The 20,411-nt window shown below is 37.4% G+C and overlaps 1 protein-coding gene across 5 annotated transcripts in view; it reads left to right on the top strand.

The window, feature by feature from the left end:
- The window catches only part of UBE3D (ubiquitin protein ligase E3D), a 605,228-nt gene that overhangs the window by 38,827 nt on the left and 545,990 nt on the right, over positions 1 to 20,411 (top strand). The window contains exon 9 of one of the 5 annotated variants that reach the window (XM_072965567.1): positions 14,909 to 15,880. The exons of the other annotated variants lie outside the window; for them this stretch is intronic. Within the exon in view, the coding sequence (XP_072821668.1) occupies positions 14,909 to 14,987 (79 nt within the window). The 3' untranslated portion in view covers positions 14,988 to 15,880. Of the gene's footprint in view, positions 1 to 14,908; positions 15,881 to 20,411 lie in introns of those variants that run through there. 5 annotated transcript variants of the gene reach the window in all.

Below are 20,411 nucleotides of genomic sequence, written 5' to 3'. Positions count from 1 at the left end.
TGATTTTTAGTGGTTAACGTTAAATTTTTAATACACATCCTTAACATTTTTAAAGCTCTCATTATCTAGATTCAATTAGTATCCGTTCTCTTCACCAAAGCAAGAAATACCTCCTATCAAGGTTTCACATTCACTCTCTTGCTCCCTCCCTAAGGCACTCTCTCCCCTTTGTTGAGATCACTTGTGATTCTGATGATGGAGATTATTTCTTCTTAAAAAAGTATGAAGCCAAAGCTCTACCCCATTTGCTTACCTCTTACCTACACTCCTGCATCATGACTGTAGAAGTTTTTGTATTTTTATTGTATATCTATTTCCATAAAAGCATATAGGATTGTTTGATGTGTTTTAAAAATATTTACAAATAGTATTATACTGTAATTTTTCAGTTTTTTTCTTATTATCCTTTGTTCCACTTACTTGATTTGATAAAGTCTAATAGTTCTTTTAAACTTGGACTGTAGTCAGTCCTTGAATATCTGAAGATGTCTTATGCCTATTCTGTCTCTCCCAACACCCTGAGCATTTTCCCTTTATCTTTGGTTTTCTAAGATTTCATACAGATGTGTCTAAATATAAGTGTTTATTCAAAATTTTCTCTTATGTCATAATCTGCTCTTGCCTTGCATGTGAAATATTCTCTCAATTTCTGGAAGAATAATAATTCTACTTAAAGTCTCTGTTTTCTCTATTACCTCTTTTTCCTTGGATATTAACTCTTCTCTGTTTGAAAAGAAATGCTGTGTTTGGAACTGCATTTCATGACGTTGCTTTCTCCAAACGTTTGATGATTTTACTGGAATTCCTGCACGAGGATGTGAACTCCACGTGAGCCAGGACCTTGACTGCCTTGCTCATGACTACATCTAGATGAGTGCTTGTAGAAGTGCTCCAAAGCGTGCAGTTTATGCTTACATTTAACAAAACATTTGTTAAGTGAATCGCACGTGGTTTTCTGCTTATCCTTGTATCTGATAGTTGCTGTTCCATGTATTAGTGACTACATAACCTGCCTTTATGGGTTAGTGAACGAGAACTCAAAGGATATACTAGTTTGGATGTGCCAGGCTTTGGGGGGCAACTTTTGAGTGTTAAGAAAAAGGAAGTGGTTGTAGATTAAGTTATGGTGGTGAACCTTGTGTTCCTTATGAAGACTCTTTGCACTGCCTTATGAGGAGTGTTAACAGGGATTCAGTGCACCTTTCCCATCATTCCATGTATTTTAACAAATCCCTGTGACACTAGAAATATAATGACTGTGGTCTGTGTGTCCTGCTGTATGTATTAGTGGGCTTTTTTTTTTTAAACTCCATATATCTTGGGGAAAAAAGTGACATCTAATAAATGAGTTTAATTATTTCAGTTTGCCTGCTTTATAGAACTCCTTTTGATCTGCTCTTCCCCCTGCTCCTGTTTGACTCTGTGTACCCCAAAGGTGGGAGAGAAATTTCACAGGTTGGGTAAGCATTCTGTGACTTACTTTTATATTTCAAGGATGTTAGTTTCTTTCTTTTGGGGTATGACTGAACAAACCATAGACTCCCTGGCGTATTTTTGGCACATAGGGTGGTGTATTAACTATTTTAGTACAATTGGCTAGAATTTTTTTCTAGTGAAAGTGTGGATGGCCAGATGGCAGTCTAAAAGAGGAAGATAGCAAATGTAACTATGGCTTTATTTCCTTGAGCACATACAAAAAAATGGCATGTAGTATTTTTAGAATGTTCTTTTCTTTCTAGCAATAGACACACATGTCTCTTAACATTTTGAGATTTGTTTTTTTTTTTAAGTCCCCCTCACCCCACCCACCCCCAGGGTTATCTTACAACTCACACTCTTTAGTTTGCATATCATAATTTAGGTCCTAAATATAAATTTTTTAGTTTGGGACTCTTTAAGTTCACTTCTGCAGTTTAATTCTGCTAATTCCTTAATTCACCTGTGACCTCATAGTCTCTAGATTGGGGGTAATTTTGCCCCTCAGAGGACATTTGGTAATGTCTGGGGACATTTTTGGTTGTCACCACTTAAGGGACTATTTGCAGCTAGTAGGTGGAGCCAGGGGTGCTCTTTAACATCCTGTGAGTCACTGGACAGCCCCTATGACAAAGAATTATCTGGCCCCAAAGGCCAAAGGGCCAAAGTTGAGATACCCTGTTCTAGGTTATCTCCTGAAATTGGGCTGCGTGTACCTGTTCCTTCTGGGTGTCATAGCCCACAGTTTTCTTGGAATGATATTTATGTGAGCAAATAAGAGAAATTTTACTGTGGCATAAGTCAAAATTGCTATAATCCCACGTGTTAACTTTGTTAGCATGAACAGGATGAGTGGTAAAATATGGTGTAAACAGTGTTACACTGCTCTCTTTTTCTTCTAGGGAAACATGAAGAATCGTGTACTTTATTAAACAATGATGAAGAATTTCATAGATATCAAAGTCCTACGATCTTATATTTTTAAGAGATGAGATCTTAGGGGAATGTAATCATTAAGTGAAAATAATTTTTTTAAAAGCTAAATTGAATTTTCTTTTGTATAAATTACATGAATCTTAATATTGGTAAGGCTTCTTTCCACCTTTTTCAGAAGATACAGTATCTGATTTAGGAATCTGGAGAATTTGAACTGAGATGAATTGTTCTGTGTTCTACTAGTAGTAGCGGCATTTTCTTGCCAGGGATACTGAGGGATGAAATGTGGATGATATGTCATATTTACCCCAAGTTTTAGTAGAATTTAGAGATTAAATTTTATAAACTAATTAGGTTTCTCTCTGTTGGCTAAATTGGTAAATATTGGTTCTAAAAAGGAAGTGTTGTTTTTGCCTTAAGATAGTCATCATTATTGCTTTTTCTAATGAAATAAAAGTGCATAAATCACACCCATACACGTGTCATATGCAGAAAGTAGTACTTTCTGTTTGTGAAATAGTATTTTTCAAATCTTTTTTTCTCCTTTATTTTAGCAGGAAAATGGACATTTTGCTTAATTTTTCTTTAATGTGTTAAAAAACCACATAGCATAAAATTTATGATCTCCACCATTTTTAAGTGTACAATTCAGAAATGTTAAGTGCAGTTGAATATACAGTTGACCCTTGAACAACATGAAGGTTAGGAACACCAACTCACTATGCAGTTGAAAATCCACTTATAACTTATAGTGAGCCCTCTGTATTTGAGGCCCCTCTGTATCAGCATCCTTGGATTCAGCCCACCACGGATCATGTGGTACTGTGGTATTTAATATTAAAAAAAAAACTGCATGTAAATGGACCCATGCAGTTCAAACTCATGTTGTTCAAGGGTCAACTGTATATTCACACTGTTGTGAAACAGATCTCCAGAACTTTCTCATCTTGCAGATCTGACACTGTACCCGTTTTCCCCTTCCTCCAGCCTGTGGTAACCACCGTACTGCTTTCTGTTTTTAATGGAGTTGATTGAATTAGTTTGCTGGGGCTGCCATAACAAAACAACACAGACTGTATGACTAAAACAAAAGAAATGTATCTTCTCATAATTCTAGAGGCTAGAAGTCCAAGATGAAGCTGCCATCAGGATTAGTTTCTGGTGAGGCCTCTTTTCATGGCTTATAGATGGTTGCCATCTTGCTGTGTTTTCATGTGGCCTCTTGTCTGTGCACATGCGGAGAGAGAGAGAGAGCTCATGTCTCTTCCTCTAATAAGGACAGCAGTACTATCAGATTAGGGCCGCATTCTTATGACCACATTTAACTTAAGTACTTCCTTAAAAGCCCTATCTCCAAATACAATCACGTTGGAAGTTAGAGCCCTAACTTATTCACATTCAACAAATGCATTTTGAGAGACCACAGTTCGATTCATAATATTGACTAATTAAGAATCTTAATGTAAGTGTAATCATACAATATTTGTCTTTTTGTGCCTGGCTTATTTCACGCAGCATAATGTCCTCAAGGTTCATCCATGTTGTAGCATGTACTGAGACTGCCTTCCTCTTTATGGCTGAATTCTATTCCATAGTATGTATGTACTGCTTTTTGTTTATCCACTCACTCCTCGATGGACATTTGGGTTGCTTCCACCTCTTGGGTATTATAGATAGTTCTGGTATGAACTTGGGTACAAATAGCTGGGGCCTTGCTTTTGATTCTTTTGGATGGATACTCAGAAGTGAAAATTGCTGAATCATATGATAGTTCTGTTTTCAGTTTGTTGAGGACCTTCCGTTACTGTTTTCCATGGTAGATGCAGAATTTTACAGTCCCGCCAGCAGTGCGCAAGGGTTCTAATTTCTCTCCATCTTCTCCCACACTTGTTATTTTCTGTTTTTATGCTTCATGGTATCCATTCTAATGGATATGAGGTGGTATCTTACTAGGGTTTTGATTTTCATTTCTCTGATGATTAGTGATTTTGAGCAGCTTTTTGTATATTTGTTGGCTGTTCATACATCTTCTTTGGAGGAATATCTGTTCTTTGCCCATTTTTTAATTCGGTTATTTGATTTTTTGTTGTTGAATTGTAGTAGTTCTTTATATATTCTGCTATTAACCCCTCTTCAGACATATGACCAATACTTTTTCTCATTCTGTAGGTTGCCTTTTTAATCTATTGATTATCTTTTGATGTACAAAGGTTTTAAGTTTTTTGATGTCACATCTAAGAAATCATTGCCAAACTGCTTAATGTTGAAGCTCTATATATATACGGCAGAGACTGTCGTTGCCTGAAACACTGCCTTTTGGAAATAAAATTGGAAGATTTTGAGATTTAGAGGAATTTGTCCTTTTGATTAAAAAAACATAAATCAAATGTTAGTCTATGCTAATTTGATGTCTAATAGAACATCCAAGAACTGTTATTTAACAATCGCATAAGCTGCTGGATCACTTCACATTATTTGGATAGTGTGTGAATACAATACTAGAATGAATAAATGAATAAACAAGTGAATGAATGAACTGATGTGTCATCAGCCCCTAAAGAGGACTTTATTAAACTGTCTCAGGCAAATGTCTTCTACTTCCCCACATAGTCGTTACATTGTCAGTGTACTCCAATTAGGGACATTGACTTTGCAGAGGAGGATAAACTTAAACTTCAGAGACAAATGCATAAGTCTTACATTTTTTAAGTGAGGAAACTGTGAGGGACAGTAAGAGAAATAACTCCAAGTAGTTTGTTAGTTGGTGATGGAGCCAAAATAAGAGCCACGTTGTTGTGATTCCAAATTCAGTGCTTTTTCATTATGTCATGTAAGTCCTTCATAAAATTTTAGGCGATCTGAAAATGTCACTATAAATGTATATTCTTTCTCAAGAACTAGTCCCCTGGTAGTGTAGAATGTGTCAGCATTTTGATTACTACTCAAAATATACTGCGTGATATACTGTATTCAGTGAGTATTTATGCATCTTAATATGTAACTTCAGTAACAGAAACTTCTGATTTATGGTATGTTCTTACCTGATTTTACAGATCAGAATTTAAGGATACAAATGTGATTTTTTTTTTCAGAAGCCTTAGCTTCTTAGAACAGGCATCCATGGAAAGAAAGTTAATCTAAAAATAAGGAAAATAATCAGATACCTCTAGGAAAATATAAATGTTTCTTCAGAAATCACTTTTCACATATTTATCTGCTAGTACCATACTATCACCAAGACTTATCCAACTAGAGACCATTCTTCATAATGAAGCAAGTTGAGTACACACTTCTTTGATCTGTAATTGGAAAAATTCCTCTTCTGAGTGGACTGTGTTAAGTACAGTGGCCTAAAGTCAAACTTATTCTATTTGGAGTTCCTGTACTGTCCATGAATTTGTTTGTAATCACTGAAGAAGGTACAGGAAATAAGACCATGACATAAAACAAGAGTGAATTTTTTATTCCTAGAGAGTCCAATCAAGCAGGTTTCCTATGAAAAGCAGTTCATATCCTGGGATTGCTTTCTTGGGGGGAATCTGGTTTCCTTCTTCTGACGAAAGAGCATGAGACAAGTGTAGTCCTGACCTGTGAGGGTAAAGGGGAGGCGGGGGGAATGGGACTGGATAAAGGAAGAAATGGGAATGTATTTATGAAATTGCTTTTTCACTTTTCTGTGTTTACTAGTCACGTGTTAGGTATTTTTATGAGTCAGATCTGAAGTAGTTACCTTCAACTTTAACATCCGAAGAGTCTGGGTTTCTCTTTTTCCTCTTTTTCTTTTTTCTTTTTTTTAAATCTCCTATAATGTTTGATGTTGTATGTGATTCCACAGCAAGAGAGCAAAGATTTCTACCAGAAAGGAAATGACAGTAAAGTTAAGGAAACATGGTAAATGTAACCCCAAAAGATTGTTTCAGAAAACCAAAATCTGCATACATGCTGAGGGATAGGTTTTCATAGGAAACAGTATTCACTGGCTGAATCAAAGAAAATGGAAGCTTAGGCAGTACTCGCCTCCACTCCATCCCGGTCCCAATAAAAGCTGAAAAGATCTGGGCAGGGCAGCGTGTGTGTATTTGTGTGATGGGTTCTAGGAACTCAGTGGCTGCTGCTGATGGAATGTCTTTGGCTCATAGAGGGGCTGGGCTGGGAAGGGGCAGTCATCTTCCCACAGAGATGCTCCCATTTGCTTGTTTAACATTAGGTTCTCCTCAAAAGCTTTCGTTTGAAGAAAAGTTTCCATCACTGATACAGAAATGTTTGACAACTGTTCTCCATGCTATGCATTTCACTAGATTGCGCTTCACTGGGTCTTAGCAAAGCCACTGCTTAGAAAATGGATCATGTTGAGATCATTCTAATCATTAGAATGGCCTTCCTTTTATTTACCTGAAGTCTGCTTCCCAGAAACTCTTATCCAGAACTACCAAAAATTAATCTACTGATTCTTGAACAGGACAGCCCTTCAAATATTTATGTAGTCTGACACTCATTCCTAGATTTCCTCTTCTCCAAGCTAGACTCCTTCAGATGGAATGGCTTCAAGCTTCCCTTTCCTTGTGCAGTCTCTTTTTTCACTTGATTCCCTTTCCTGTTCCCATCTTGAAGGACCTTGTTGTTTGTCTGTTTTGGTAATGTGTATTTGTTAATCCCAAACTCCTAGTTTATCCCTTCCCCTCCTTTTTCCTCTTTGGTAACCATGAGTTTGTTTTCTATGTCTGTGAGTCAGTCTGTTTCTGTTTTGTAAATAAGTTCATTTGTATCATTGTTTAGATTCCAAATATAAGTGATATTTTGTGATATTTGTCTTTCTCTGACTTAATTCACTTAGTGTGATAATCTCTAGGTCGATCCATGTTGCTGCAAATGGCATTATTTCATTCTTCCCTATAGACTGACTAGTATTCCATTGTGTATATATATATATACTACATCTTTATCTAGTCATTCATAGATCGACATTTAGATTGCTTCCATGTCTTAGCTATCAAGTAGTGCTGCTGTGAATGTTGGGGTGCATGAATCTTTTAGAATTGGAGATTTCTCCAGATACATGCCAAAGAGTGGGATTGCTGGATCATGTAGTAACTCTATTTTTAGTTTTAAGGAATCTCCCAACTGTTTTACATGGTGGCTGCACCAAATTACATTCCCACCAACAGTGTAGGAGGGTTCCCTTTTCTCCGCAACCTCTCTGACATTTGTGTGTGGACTTTTGAATGATGGCCATTCTGACTGGTGTGGGATGATACCTCATTGTAGTTTTAATTTGCATTTCTCTAATAATTAGTGACATTGAGCATCTTTTCATGTGCCTATTGGCCACCTGTATGTCTTCTCTGGAGAAATGTCTGTTTAGAGCTTTTGCCCATTTTTTGATTGGGTTTTTTTTTTTTATTATTGAGTTGTATGAGTTGTTTGCATATTCTGGAGCTAAGCCCTTGTCAGTCACATTATTTGCAAATATTTTCTCCCAGTCCATAAGTTGTCTTTTCATTTTGTTTATGGTGGAAAGGAAGTACTTTGAGAAGAAGGGAGTGCTCAGATGCTGCTAAGAGGTCAGGTAAGATGTTGAATGTAGAATGTACTTTGGATTTAGATTACAGAGGTCATTAGTGACTTTAGCTGGGATTATTTTGTTGGGTGCTGAGGCTGGGAGCTGGATTGGGATGTGTGAGCTGTGAGTGAGAGGTGATGTAACAAAGACAAGTATGGATGAGGTTTCAAGGAGTTTGGCTTTGAAGTGAAGGAGAAATAGAAAGGGGATGGGGAGCTGATGAAAGGTAGGCAAGTTGGGGTCAGGCCTCCTCGAGCCTGTTTAAAAACCAACAGGGAGGATCCTGTTGTTTAAGAAGAAGAAATTGACTGCACAGGAGAAGGAAGTGATGACTGATAAGCTAAGCATCCGACAAGATAGGAGGGGCTGGTATCCCGAGCTCCAAGGGAGCAGCCAGCCTTCAGAGCATGGATGGTTCCCTTTCTGTGACAGGAGGGAAGGAGATGAGAATTAGAGAGGATAGAACAGGTTTGAATATTAGGTTTTGGAAAGATGAGAGACTCATCTTCCAATGGTTTCTACTTTATCTGTAACACAAGAGTGAAGGGGCATGAGGGAAACAGGTGGGGGTCATGGGCAGTTGGAGGTTTGAGGAAAACGGAGATTAAAAACGGTCATTTAGAGAGCAGGCGAGGGGTTGGTAGGCATCTTCATTGCCGATTTGCGGTTTGCGATCATGAATCTATGGTGATAATGTTCCTTACTGTGTGACTTTCTCCAGCTTATCATCCACTTGAGTGTAAACTCACAAAGTAGAGTTGGGTTCATCAGGGTTAAAGTTGTGTTGTCTCGATGGAAAGAGTGTTGTGTAATTCTTGTATTATTAAAATGATGGTCAACAGAAGCTACGTGGCCTGTTTTAACAAAGATTGAAGGATGGAAAGTGGCCCGAGCTTCCAGTCATTTACTGAGACTTTGTTGTGGTAGAGAAGAAATTTACTTTTAATTATATATTTAAAGCATCTTGAAGTGTTATTTTACAGAATACCAGGTGACTGATGGAAAATGAGCTCTTTAAAAAAGTATTAAGGCAGACTGTAGTGCTTTAAATGGAGCCTTAGCATGTATTTGAATATATGCTCTGAGTTAAATTCTTCTCAAGATTTTCTGTATGACTTTTGTAACCCCACTTTGCAAGGAAGTGTATTGGCCTAATGTGGGAGAACAGGTGAACCTTTCAGTGCATAGTCCTCGGAGTCTGCCAGAGTTGCAGTTTGACATTTGTCATGTAAAGCAACTGCTGTGGTCCTGGTTGGTTCTGCTTTTGTTCTAGGCATTGGGGGTGAAAAATGAACCTTGGATTCTGAGGTCATCTGCAGTAGAAGGAAGAAGTCAGGTTCTTTCAGTATCTCTTGGTGCTTTTTATTTTTTTTTAATCTAGATGGCTGCAAGAGCCCTCCAGGTGTTTGCACCTCTGTTGAAAACCAAGATAAATTGCACATTCCATTATTGGCCTCCTGTTACTAAGGCTGGATGCTTCTGTGACATGCACCATGACAGAAAGTGCTTGTTTCAGGGACCCAGGCAGGGCTGCAGGCCAAGGGCCTCCAGCAGTACTGCTGGTCTCCATGGGATGCCCTTGTGTCACTGGTCCACGTCAACTGCCAGAACCTTCCTCTGGCCATTTTCTCTCCTTTGTTAGAGGAAAATTCTCTCCCCACCTCATAATCATTACTTAATTCCCCAGATAAATGATAAAGCCATTCTACTTGTAAAATAATTTCAGCATTCTAGGGTAAATCTCACGTCTCCTTGGCCACCACCTGCAATTCCAGTCCCCCACCCCGATAAGTCACCACTGCATCCAGGTTGCTCTATATCTTGCCAGACTTTATCTAAACGCAGACATATGTTTGTATATGCCCCAGAAATATATGTAGAAATAGTCTGTGTGTTCTCTTTTCCTTTTTCTTATTGTAGAATATGCTTCTGCAGTTTATTGTTTCTCTCAGTATTGTATGTTCCGACTGCATGTAGATATATCTCATTTTTTTTAAACTACTGTCTGATATTCCATCATGTAGATATTTTATGATTTCTTAAGCCATTCTGTTGCAATTACTTAAAATCTTTCCCTGACACTAACAGTCCTGGAGTAAAGACCCTGTACATTCCTCCTTGTGCACTTCTGCAAGGGCTTCTTTAAAGTGAACAGAAAAAAGTAGAGTTGCTCCTCCTGGAATATATTTATTTTACATTTTTTAAAATAAACTTTTTATTGGAGTAGTTTTAGATTTATAGAAAAGTTGCAAAGATAGTACAGATGGTTCTTGAATACATACCTTTCACGGGTTTTCAGTTTCCCCTGAGGTTATCTCACGTTTCCAGGACACCTTTGTCAAAACTAAGAAACCAACATTGGTTCATTACTGTTAACCCAACTCTAGGCTTTATTCGCTTTTACCAGTTCTTCCACTAATGCCCTCTGTCTATCGCAGGATCCAGCCCATGATACCACATTGCATCGATTCATTGAATTTCCTTTATCTCCTCTGGTTTGTAGCAGACTTTCCCTGTTTTTCATGACCTTGACTATTTTGAGGAACACTGGTTAAATGTTTTAGAATGTCTCTTAGTTTGGGTTTGTCTGGTGTTTTTCTTCTGATTAGACTGGGACTATAGGTTTTGAAAAGAATACCATTTCATCACATCATATTGGGTGGTACATGGAATCCACAGCCGTCACTGGCAGTTTTCACCTTGATCACTTGGCTGAGGTGATGTTGGCCAGGCTTCCTTACTGTGAAGTGACTGTTTTCCCCTTTCCATATTCTTTTTTTAGGAACGGAGTCACTAAGTCTATCCCACACTCTTAAGAGAAGGGGGCAGATAAGCTTCTCCTGTAAGAATGTAGTATCTACACATATTGTTTGGAATTTTTACTAAAGGAAGAGTTGTATCTTTTCTTGTTTGTTTATTCAGTTATTTTTTATCTGATGGACTCATGTATATTTATGTCATACCTTGAGTTATAAACCAACACTATGTTATTTTTATTAATTTGAATATTCATAGTAGTTTCATCTGTAATATCCCCAAACTGGAAATGACTCAGATGTCTGTCATCAAGTGAATGGACAAGTAATAGCCATGCAGTGGAATACTACTGAGCAGTGAAAAATGAGTGGATTGCTGATCTGTGCAACAACATGGGTGATTTTTTTTTCTATGTCAATCATTTGTTTTTAATTCAAGTATGTTTGTTTCAAGTATACAACATAGTGATCAGTATTTTTAAATATTATACTCCATTTAAAGTTATAAAATTGTGTTTCTTGTGCTGTATAATATGTTATTTACTTGTTATTTATTTATTTTGTTGCTCAAATTGTTCCAGCTTTGGCCACTGGGAGCACTTTTAGGCTGGCTTCTATGTCCTTTAACATGCCCCTGTACTTTCAATTTTTGATCACTTTTTCACTTCTTGATACTACAGAATGCTCCAGATTCATCTTATATTTTCCCCACCACAGCCCTGTAATCAGTCAAAAAAGAAACCCTGGTTCTTTTTACTGGGGGACAGAAATGGCCATTATTACTGATATTTTAAATTTTAATAGATAATGCCCAGTTCTCCTAAGGGCTATTTTAATTGGTAGTTTTTACTTCTCATACCTGTTCCAATACTTGATAATGTTAGGTTTATTCATTTATTTATTCATTTTGGCCAATCTGATAGAATTGTATCTTTTTTAAATTAGTGTTTCCCTGTTTCCAGTGTGATTGAACATCTTTGTTCATATTTACTAGCCATTTGAGAATCTTTGGTGAATAACCTGTTCATGTTCCTTTGCCTACTTAATCTCGTGTCTGTGAATCTGTGTATTTGTATGTCTTTGGTTTTAGGAGTTCTTATAGATTGTGAATATTCTTTATCTGTTGAAAATATTTTTTCCACCCTGTAGCTTACTTTTAAACTTGGTTTATGATGACTTGTGACACATAGAAATTTAAATTTTGATCCAATCAAAATTAAAATTGGAACTCACAGACATAGGAAACAAACTTATAATTACCAGGAGGAAAAGGAGCTGCGAAGGATAAATTGGGAGTTTGGGATTTGCAGATATTAACTGCTGTATGTAAAAGAGATAAACAACAAGGTCCTACTGTATAACACAGGGAACTATACCTTGTAAGAACCTATATTGAAAAAGAGTTTGAAAAGGACTATATGTATATATGTATAACTGAATCATTATGCTGTGCCCCAGAAACTAACACAACATTGTAAATCAACTATACTTCAATTAAAAAATAATAAAATGGGAATTAGACAGCTTTCACCTTTGTATCACATTTAAGGAGATCTTCTTTCTAACATATCCATTTATGTTTTTACTGAAGTCGTCTGCTGAAACTGCTGATCCAAAGATCTCAAGTGGTCACCTGGTAACCAAAATCGTTTGCTTTTCTTAATCTTTAAGAAGATTGAGATTCGACGTTATTCACCATTTCTTCTTGAAGATGTTTGCCTTGACTCTCTCCTGGTTTTGTTCTGACCTCTTTGACCTTTTCCCTCTCCTCTTTTTTGACGTCTTCTCATCCTCCCTTGCCTCGTGTGCTTTGTCCTATGCCCTGCTAACAGTGTTCTCCCTGACTCTTTCTTCCCTTTTGTGAAGCTCATCTACTTTCATAGTAGAGACTCTGATTTCTGCTGGGTAAAAACTTCCAAGTCTATGTTCCCGGTCCTCCCTTTTACTTAAGTTCTTTGCTTCCATCTCCATCCTGTCCAGGTTGTCTCTGCCAGATATCCCACTGACTTCTCAAATTCAGTATGTCCAAGGTGGAAAAATCTCATTAACATTCCTGGTGAACATATGCTTCCTCTTATTTGTATCTCATTCAGTGGCATCATGATTCTCCTAGTCAGCCAGGCTCCAATCGTAAAGTCGGCCTTAGATTGTTCCCTGCCCCACCATACCCAACTACTTATGAAGTCAGGTTCACTCTGCCTTCAAAATCTCCTTCATATCTGTTCTTTCTTTTCTCTTCATAATTACCATCATCTAGTTCACAAGTTTGTTACTCTTCATATGGCGTTTATAAGTGTTTCCTCAACCTATTGAAACTCTGGTCCAGCCTATATTTTGGAGCCCACCCAGTCATTCCAGTCATATCACTCCCTTACTTTCTTTTCCACACCCAGTCTTTACCTCCTTGGATTAGCATATAAGGTCTTCTGCAGCCTAGCTCCAATTCAGCACCCTCATCCAGCCTTCTCCTGTGCCTGTCATATGTTCTGTCATGTCCAATCAGAATGGAATTCTGGTGACAGGGGGTGGGTATAGCTCAGTGGTAGAGTGCATGCTTAGCATGCATGAGGTCCTGGGTTCAATCCCCAGTACCTCCGTTAAAATAAACCTAATTCCCCCCTACCAAAAAAAAAAATGGAATTCTGCAATTTCTCAAATATTTATTCATCTGTGCAGATCATATATATATAGTTCAGTGTGTTTGTTAGTAGTATATAACTACCCATGGGACTTTAAGCTTTCCATTTCAACCAATATTCATATTATTTTTATAATATTTCTATAAGAAAGGGATTGGTAATGAAATTGATGTCTTTGTTTCTAAGTATTCTTGTGTGAGTAAGGTCTTCATTAACAGATATATAAAATTGTTTTCTTCTGTTATCCATGGCTAATAAACTCTTCTCTACATCTTAAGGAATTAAATAAAAATAAATATATAGAAACTTATTCTTGGTCCTTGGATTTTTGGATTTTTAAAAAGTCTTACTTCCTTAGCGTCTGTTATTTCCATCACTTTTCTTTTAGCAACATAAAATAATAATACCCTTACTGGTGAAGTGGCTTAACCTTACTAATTTTATCATACAGTCTGTTTTTAAATCAATAAGGACAAAAGGGGGAGATTGGGAGGCACAGCTGACATTTTATATGCTAGGTTGTTCAAGTTAACTCTGAAAAATTTTTCAAGTATAGTTGAGTTTCCTGAATAGAAATGTCTCTAGGTTAAGTAAGATTTAGATGGACACTATAGACTACCATTCCCACTTTTCCTTCAGGGTAACATTTTTGTGTTTTCTGTGCATCATGTACTCTTCTTTTTTGTAAGCATGGCATAAATCCCCTCCTCTTTAAAGTGTTGAAGGATAAATATTACAGTTTCAATGATCTAATAATAATAACTACCACTGATTGAGCTTTTATTATGCTTCAGACTTGTGCTAAGTTTTGTAATACATTTACATCATTGAACCTTTTTTTAGTATGAATTCTTTTTTTTAAATTTTTTATTTTTTTTCTTCGGCGAAATAAATAAATAAGTTTATTTATTTTAAGTACAGTGAGTTACAATGTGTCAATTTCTGGTGTATAGCACAATGTCCCAGTCATGCATATACATACATTATCATTGAATCTTCATATCATCTCTATGTGGAAGTGCTGTGGTTACCGTTATTTATAGAAACTAAGGTTACTTGCCCAATGAAGCCCTGCTAAGTTGGGTTAGACTTAGGATTCAAAAACAGGTCTGTCCCTAGAATTGCCAAAGCATTACTGAAGAGAAAGAAAGAGGCTGGAGGAATAACTCTCCCAGACTTCAGACAATACTATAGAGCTACAGTCATCAAGACAGCATGGTATTGGTACAAAAACAGACATATAGACCAATGGAACAGAATAGAGAGCCCAGAAATGAACCCACAAACTTTTGGTCAACTCATCTTTGACAAAGGAGGCAAGAATATATAATGGAATAAAGACAGTCTCTTCAGCAAATGGTGTTGGGAAAACTGGGCAGCAGCATGTAAAACAATGAAGCTAGAACACTCCCTTACACCATACACAAAAATAAACTCAAAATGGATCAAAGACTTAAACATAAGACAAGATACAATAAACCTCCTAGAGGAAAATATAGGCAAAACATTATCTCACATTCATCTCAAAAATTTTCTCCTAGAAGAAATAAAAGCAAGAATAAACCAATGGGACCTAATGAAACGTACGAGCTTCTGCACAGCAAAGGAAACCAGAAGTAAAACAAGAAGACAACCTACGGAATGGGAGAAAATTTTTGCAAATGAAACCGACAAAGGCTTGATCTCCAGAATATATAAGCAGCTCATATGACTTAATAAGAAACAACCAAACAACCCAATCCAAAGATGGGCAAAAGACCTGAACAAGCAGTTCTCCAAGGAAGACATGAAATGATCAATAAGCACATGAAAAAATGCTCAATATCACTAATTGTCAGAGAAATGCAAATCAAAACTACGATGAGGTATCACCTCATACCAGTCAGAATGGCTGTCATTCAAAAATCCACAAACGACAAATGCTGGAGAGGCTGGGGAGAAAGGGGAACCCTCCTACACTGCTGGTGGGAATGCAGTCTGGTGCAGCCACTATGGAAAACAGTGTGGAGATTCCTCAAAAGACTAGGAATAGACTTACCGTATGACCCAGGAATCCCACTCCTGGGCTTGTATCCAGAAGGAACCCTACTTCAGGATGACACCTGCACCCCAATGTTCATAGCAGCACTATATACAATAGTCAAGACATGGAAACAGCCTAAATGTCCATCAACGGATGATTGGATAAAGAAGAAGTGGTATATTTATACAATGGGATACAATTCAGCCATAAAAACCGACAACATAACGCCATTTGCAGCAACATGGATGCTCCTGGAGAATGTCATTCTAAGTGAAGTAAGCCAGAAAGAGAAAGAAAAATACCATATGAGATCGCTCGTATGTGGAATCTAAAAAACAAAAACAAACAAACAAGCATAAATACAAAACAGAAATAGACTCATAGACATAGAATACAGACTTGTGGTTGCCAAGGGCACGGAGGGTGGGAAGGGATAGGCAGGATTTCAAAACTGTAGAATAGATAAACAAGATTATACTGTATAGCACAGGGAAATATACACAAGATCTTATGGTAGCTCACAGAGAAAAAAATGTGACAGTGAATATATATATGTTCATGTATAACTGAAAAATTGTGCTCTACACTGGAAGTTGATACATTGTAAAATGATTATAAATCATTAAAAAATGTTAAAACAACAACAAAAACAGGTCTGTCTTCAAAACCCTTGGCTGTGTCTTCCACTTGTCCTCCTTGAATCATTATTTACAGACTAGCATCTAAAACTACAGCCAGTGAAGCTAAAATAGGGTGGAAATGGATTTATTTGCTAAGCAATACTTTTGAACTCTAGATTTATACCATCAAGCTTCCTTTAAGCCCCAAAGTAAGAGAGTAACTAATCCACTCTTTTTACCTACTTACTAAAGCCTAAACTTGGCTGCTGCTTCTAAACCTAAGTTCAGTACCTACTCTTTTCCCTGCTGGTTGTGGATAGCAGTCTTAATTGGCTGCCCCTAGGCCCATCTTAGTCTGTTTCTGTGTTCCCATGCACTCACTAATGGCTTCAGACCATCTTGATGCTTTTTTGGGGCTGACCCTCTTCCCTCTCTTTTCTGCATTTGACTCACATGCAGGGCTCCTTTGCAAATACTTTATTTTTCCAATATGCTCCATAGTGAGCTCTCATTTAGGTCTCCTACTTCATTTTCTTTCCCTGGTCTTCCTTGGGCCTAATTCCAATAGCTACTTGCATATTCACTCCACCTTTTTCCCACTGGGGTGACTGACTTAGTCATTATAAAACCTCCAGATCCACCCTGGCTTACCTGCTGCTTCTTACCTCTGATGAAACCATTTGGTCTGTGTTTAAAAGCAACTGCAACAACAACAACAACAAAGCAGAACTTTAGGGTAGGAGATTGCTTAGAAATGTCTTGTTCTTAGCAAAATTCTTAACCTAAACAGTTCTTTAATGCCTATAGATAGATTCAAATTATTAATTCCCTTTATATATTTAGCATATGTGTTCTGGAAGAGTAGAGTGAGCCTCGAACAAGATTAAAGTAACCATACTACCTTCTAATTGAAAAAGCTGAGCATGGATCTTTATGCTGCTCCTGTTGCAGACCTGTATTTGTTACATTTAATAATCTTATCTGGTGTGGGACTTTGGCACTTAAAGTAAGACAGTCACAGGAGTGATTCCCCCATCCAATAGTTGGGAGTGATTGTTAGGATACTTGATATTGAGAAGACCTGAAATATCTGGAACGTGTAGAAGTTGTAGGAGAGCATTTGACATTTTACAATGGGAAGAGTATGGGGCTGGGGTCAGACATGGAACCTAGTCCCAGCTTCCCATTGACAAGCTACATAGGCAGGACAAGTGACAGCCTTCTCTCTGGGCCTTAATTCCCTCATCTTTTGGCATACTTAACATTGTTCAGTACCACAACTGTGGGACACACATATACATTTTATAGAGTGTGATCTCAAGCTCGTTATTGTGTTTAGTCTTTCTTTTAAAACTGAAGGCTTAGTTTTTCCTTACCACAAGTATTTAATGAATGCAATGATTAGTCTCAGGTTCATTTCATGTTCACTTAGGCTTCCTGTGTATAAAACTTTCTGCTTACAGATATATAAAATATTAAATATAAATATATATATAAAATATAAATAAGACAGAGATTTTACCTCCAGAGTCTCAGTGTTAATCTTGGAAACTGGCAAATTACCTAAAAGCTCTAGAAGGTATACATGCTATGTCCTATGATAGACATAAACAAGGGGCTTTCTGATTACTTCTAATTAAGGAAAATTTTATGAAGAAAATAGCATCTCATCTGAGAATGAAGATGGAAAGATAATGAGGGCAGGGGGTTGAAGAGGAGAGAACCTGAGGTGGGAAATTGCAAAACGTATTTCCCAAGTGTAGATTTCAGTAAATATTGATAGGTGTTTTAGGGGAGAAAATGATGCCATAGTCAAATGTTACTAAGTGAGGTTGTTACTGTGCAGTAATTGTTGACTACCATTGTTACCATTTTGTGATTAAACAAATTTGCGACTCAGTGGGCTCAAAGAACTTGTATATATAGATATTTTTAGTGTTATAATGCTTAGCACCTTCATATTCTAAAGTTCAGTGTGAATTGCTTAGAGGAAAATATAGTACTTACCATGTATGAATCTTGCACTAGATCCAAAGAGCATGCTTTTGAGAAATTGCACAGTAAAATCCTGTGTATCAATGGGGCAGAGTGAATATAGAGAGATTTTCTGATATTAATTGAACCAAAGTTGCAAAGTAAACACTTAAGGAAGAAAGATTGGAAAATGTATATACATACATAGCAGCCATTTTCTTATCAGGCAGTAGGTGTCAGTGTATGCCAAGTATAGCTTGGTTACATCCAGCAAGGGGGATGGATTGAAAGAGGCCAGTCACATGTTGATAATTTGCAAGAGCACCTGTTCACTGAAGGAAATTCTTAAGAGGATTTTTTATTTATGCTTTTAAGGTTAATATGTTATAAACCAGTTAACCGATGAATTGTATTTTGCTAACACACACACTCACAAGAATCCTGCCCTACTGTAAACACAAATAAAGTGAAAGTTTTGTTTATTTATTTGTTTGTTCATGAATTCATCTCATAGACAGCATGTCAGGTGATAGGTAAACTTCAGTGAATGAACACTACAAAACTCTTGCTCTTGTACACTATCCAGTGTGGGAATGGGACTGATCTATGTTTAGAGTTACGTATTTTGAAGAGCATCACCACTTACCTGGTGACTGCATGGAAAATACCCAAAAGGCAAAGTTAGTTCTTAGTAAAGGACTCAAATAGAAGTAATTTCTAGAATGGTTTATAATACAAAATATGTCCAAGGGCACCTCTGTTCACACCAGCCTCGCATATTGGACTATATCCAGTGTGCTGGATTCCCAGGACTGTAGCTCAAAGTAAACTAGCCTGTGAGGAATTAAAACGACTGGGTCTGTTATGCACATCTACACAAACAGCCAGTGTCACTCACCGTAGGGCCCATGTCCCATAAGGTGGAGAGGTAACCAGCCATCCCAAAGCTGACATTCCTGCTTCCAACTCACACTTCCATTGGAAAATCCAGTTTCTCCTACTTTATCCTCCCTTCCCTAAAGAATGCAGATGTTTTTACAGAGACTGACTATAGATCCCATTTCTTTACCTTAGAGACATGACCTATAAATGTTGGAGGGCTTATTTGACATCTTGGAATATTTATATAGACTCTGTGCATGTTTGCACTGAAATCTATTGAAACAAAATGTAATAGAATTTTTTTTAACTTACAACTTTTTTTTTGAAGATCTTCATTTTTTATTGATGCACTTGAAACTTTTGCAGGTGACACTAATTAATGCTAATGTGACTCATGCATCTCATTCTCTGCAACCATATTGATTACGCCTGGCAGCTCTACCTCCTGAGGCTGTGTGCTTGGCAGGTTTATAGATAATCAGAGTGTTGATGAAAAACCTTAAGGGAAAATTCCAGAAGTTAGGAATTCAGGAAATACTCAGGGGAAGATAGTTTTTGTTCAGCCAGTTTGGAAAGTAAATGTTAGTTGCTTAGAGATTGCTATGCTTTTTTTTTTTTTAATCTTCAAAATGGTAACTCTCTCTTATTAATAGAATTTATCCTTTTTATATTCTTATAGAAGATCTTAGCCACAGTTCTCAGGGGAGGCAGATTTTCTTGTAAGCCCTGGGAACATGGCTCAGAAATCATTATCCATTCTTCGTATTAGAGTTTAACTCATTTGTGAAACCTAATAACTAAAGATTCTATTTAGATACTTCTAAAAATGAATTGCTACCAAATTCATGGGATTATTACAAAAAAACTACCTGATCTCTGCCTAACTCAGGATATTAATGAATCAGTTCCAGGTATTAATTTAATAAGCATGGTGCTTGGAAAATTGAGGTATTCTGGGCAGATAAAATGTAATCCCAACTTCTTGGTGCCATTGGGTTATTTGACAGTGTGTGATGGCTTTAAAATATACCCACAAAATCTTTACTCTTCATTTGAAGAGGTAGAGCTTCTTTTTCTTGTCCCTTGGGTGTGGACTGGACCCAGAGACTCACTTCTCACGAGAAGAACAAAGTGGATGTGAGAGAGTAAATTCTGAGAGCAAGTCTTAGAAGGTACAGTGGATTCCTCCTTGCTCTGGGTCTGAGATTAGTTGCTCTGGAGAAATCCAGCTGCCAGCATGAGCACACTGGGGCCCTGGCCCAACCTTCAGATGAGTGTCTCCCTTGCTGACATCTTGGCTCCCACCTCGTGAGAAATCCTGAACCAGGGCCACCCAGCTAATTTGTTCCCAGACTCCTGTCCTACGGAAACTATGAGTTGTCTGTTGTTTTAAGTTGCCAAGTTTTGGAGTGGTGGTAATGCAGCGGTAGATAACTGACTGCAGAGGTAAGACAGAAACCTGGAGTCTTAGGACATATTGCCTTCACCTCCAGCAATTTGCAGGGTGTCAGTGAACCCCATGAAACTGGATTAAAAATTATGTGT

The sequence above is a fragment of the Vicugna pacos genome, chromosome 8, assembly GCF_048564905.1.
Source record: "Vicugna pacos chromosome 8, VicPac4, whole genome shotgun sequence".
In the NCBI taxonomy this organism is placed as follows: Eukaryota; Metazoa; Chordata; class Mammalia; order Artiodactyla; family Camelidae; genus Vicugna; species Vicugna pacos.
The sequence above is the reverse complement of the archived record's forward strand: the minus strand, read 5'-3'. Positions and strand labels throughout refer to the sequence as shown.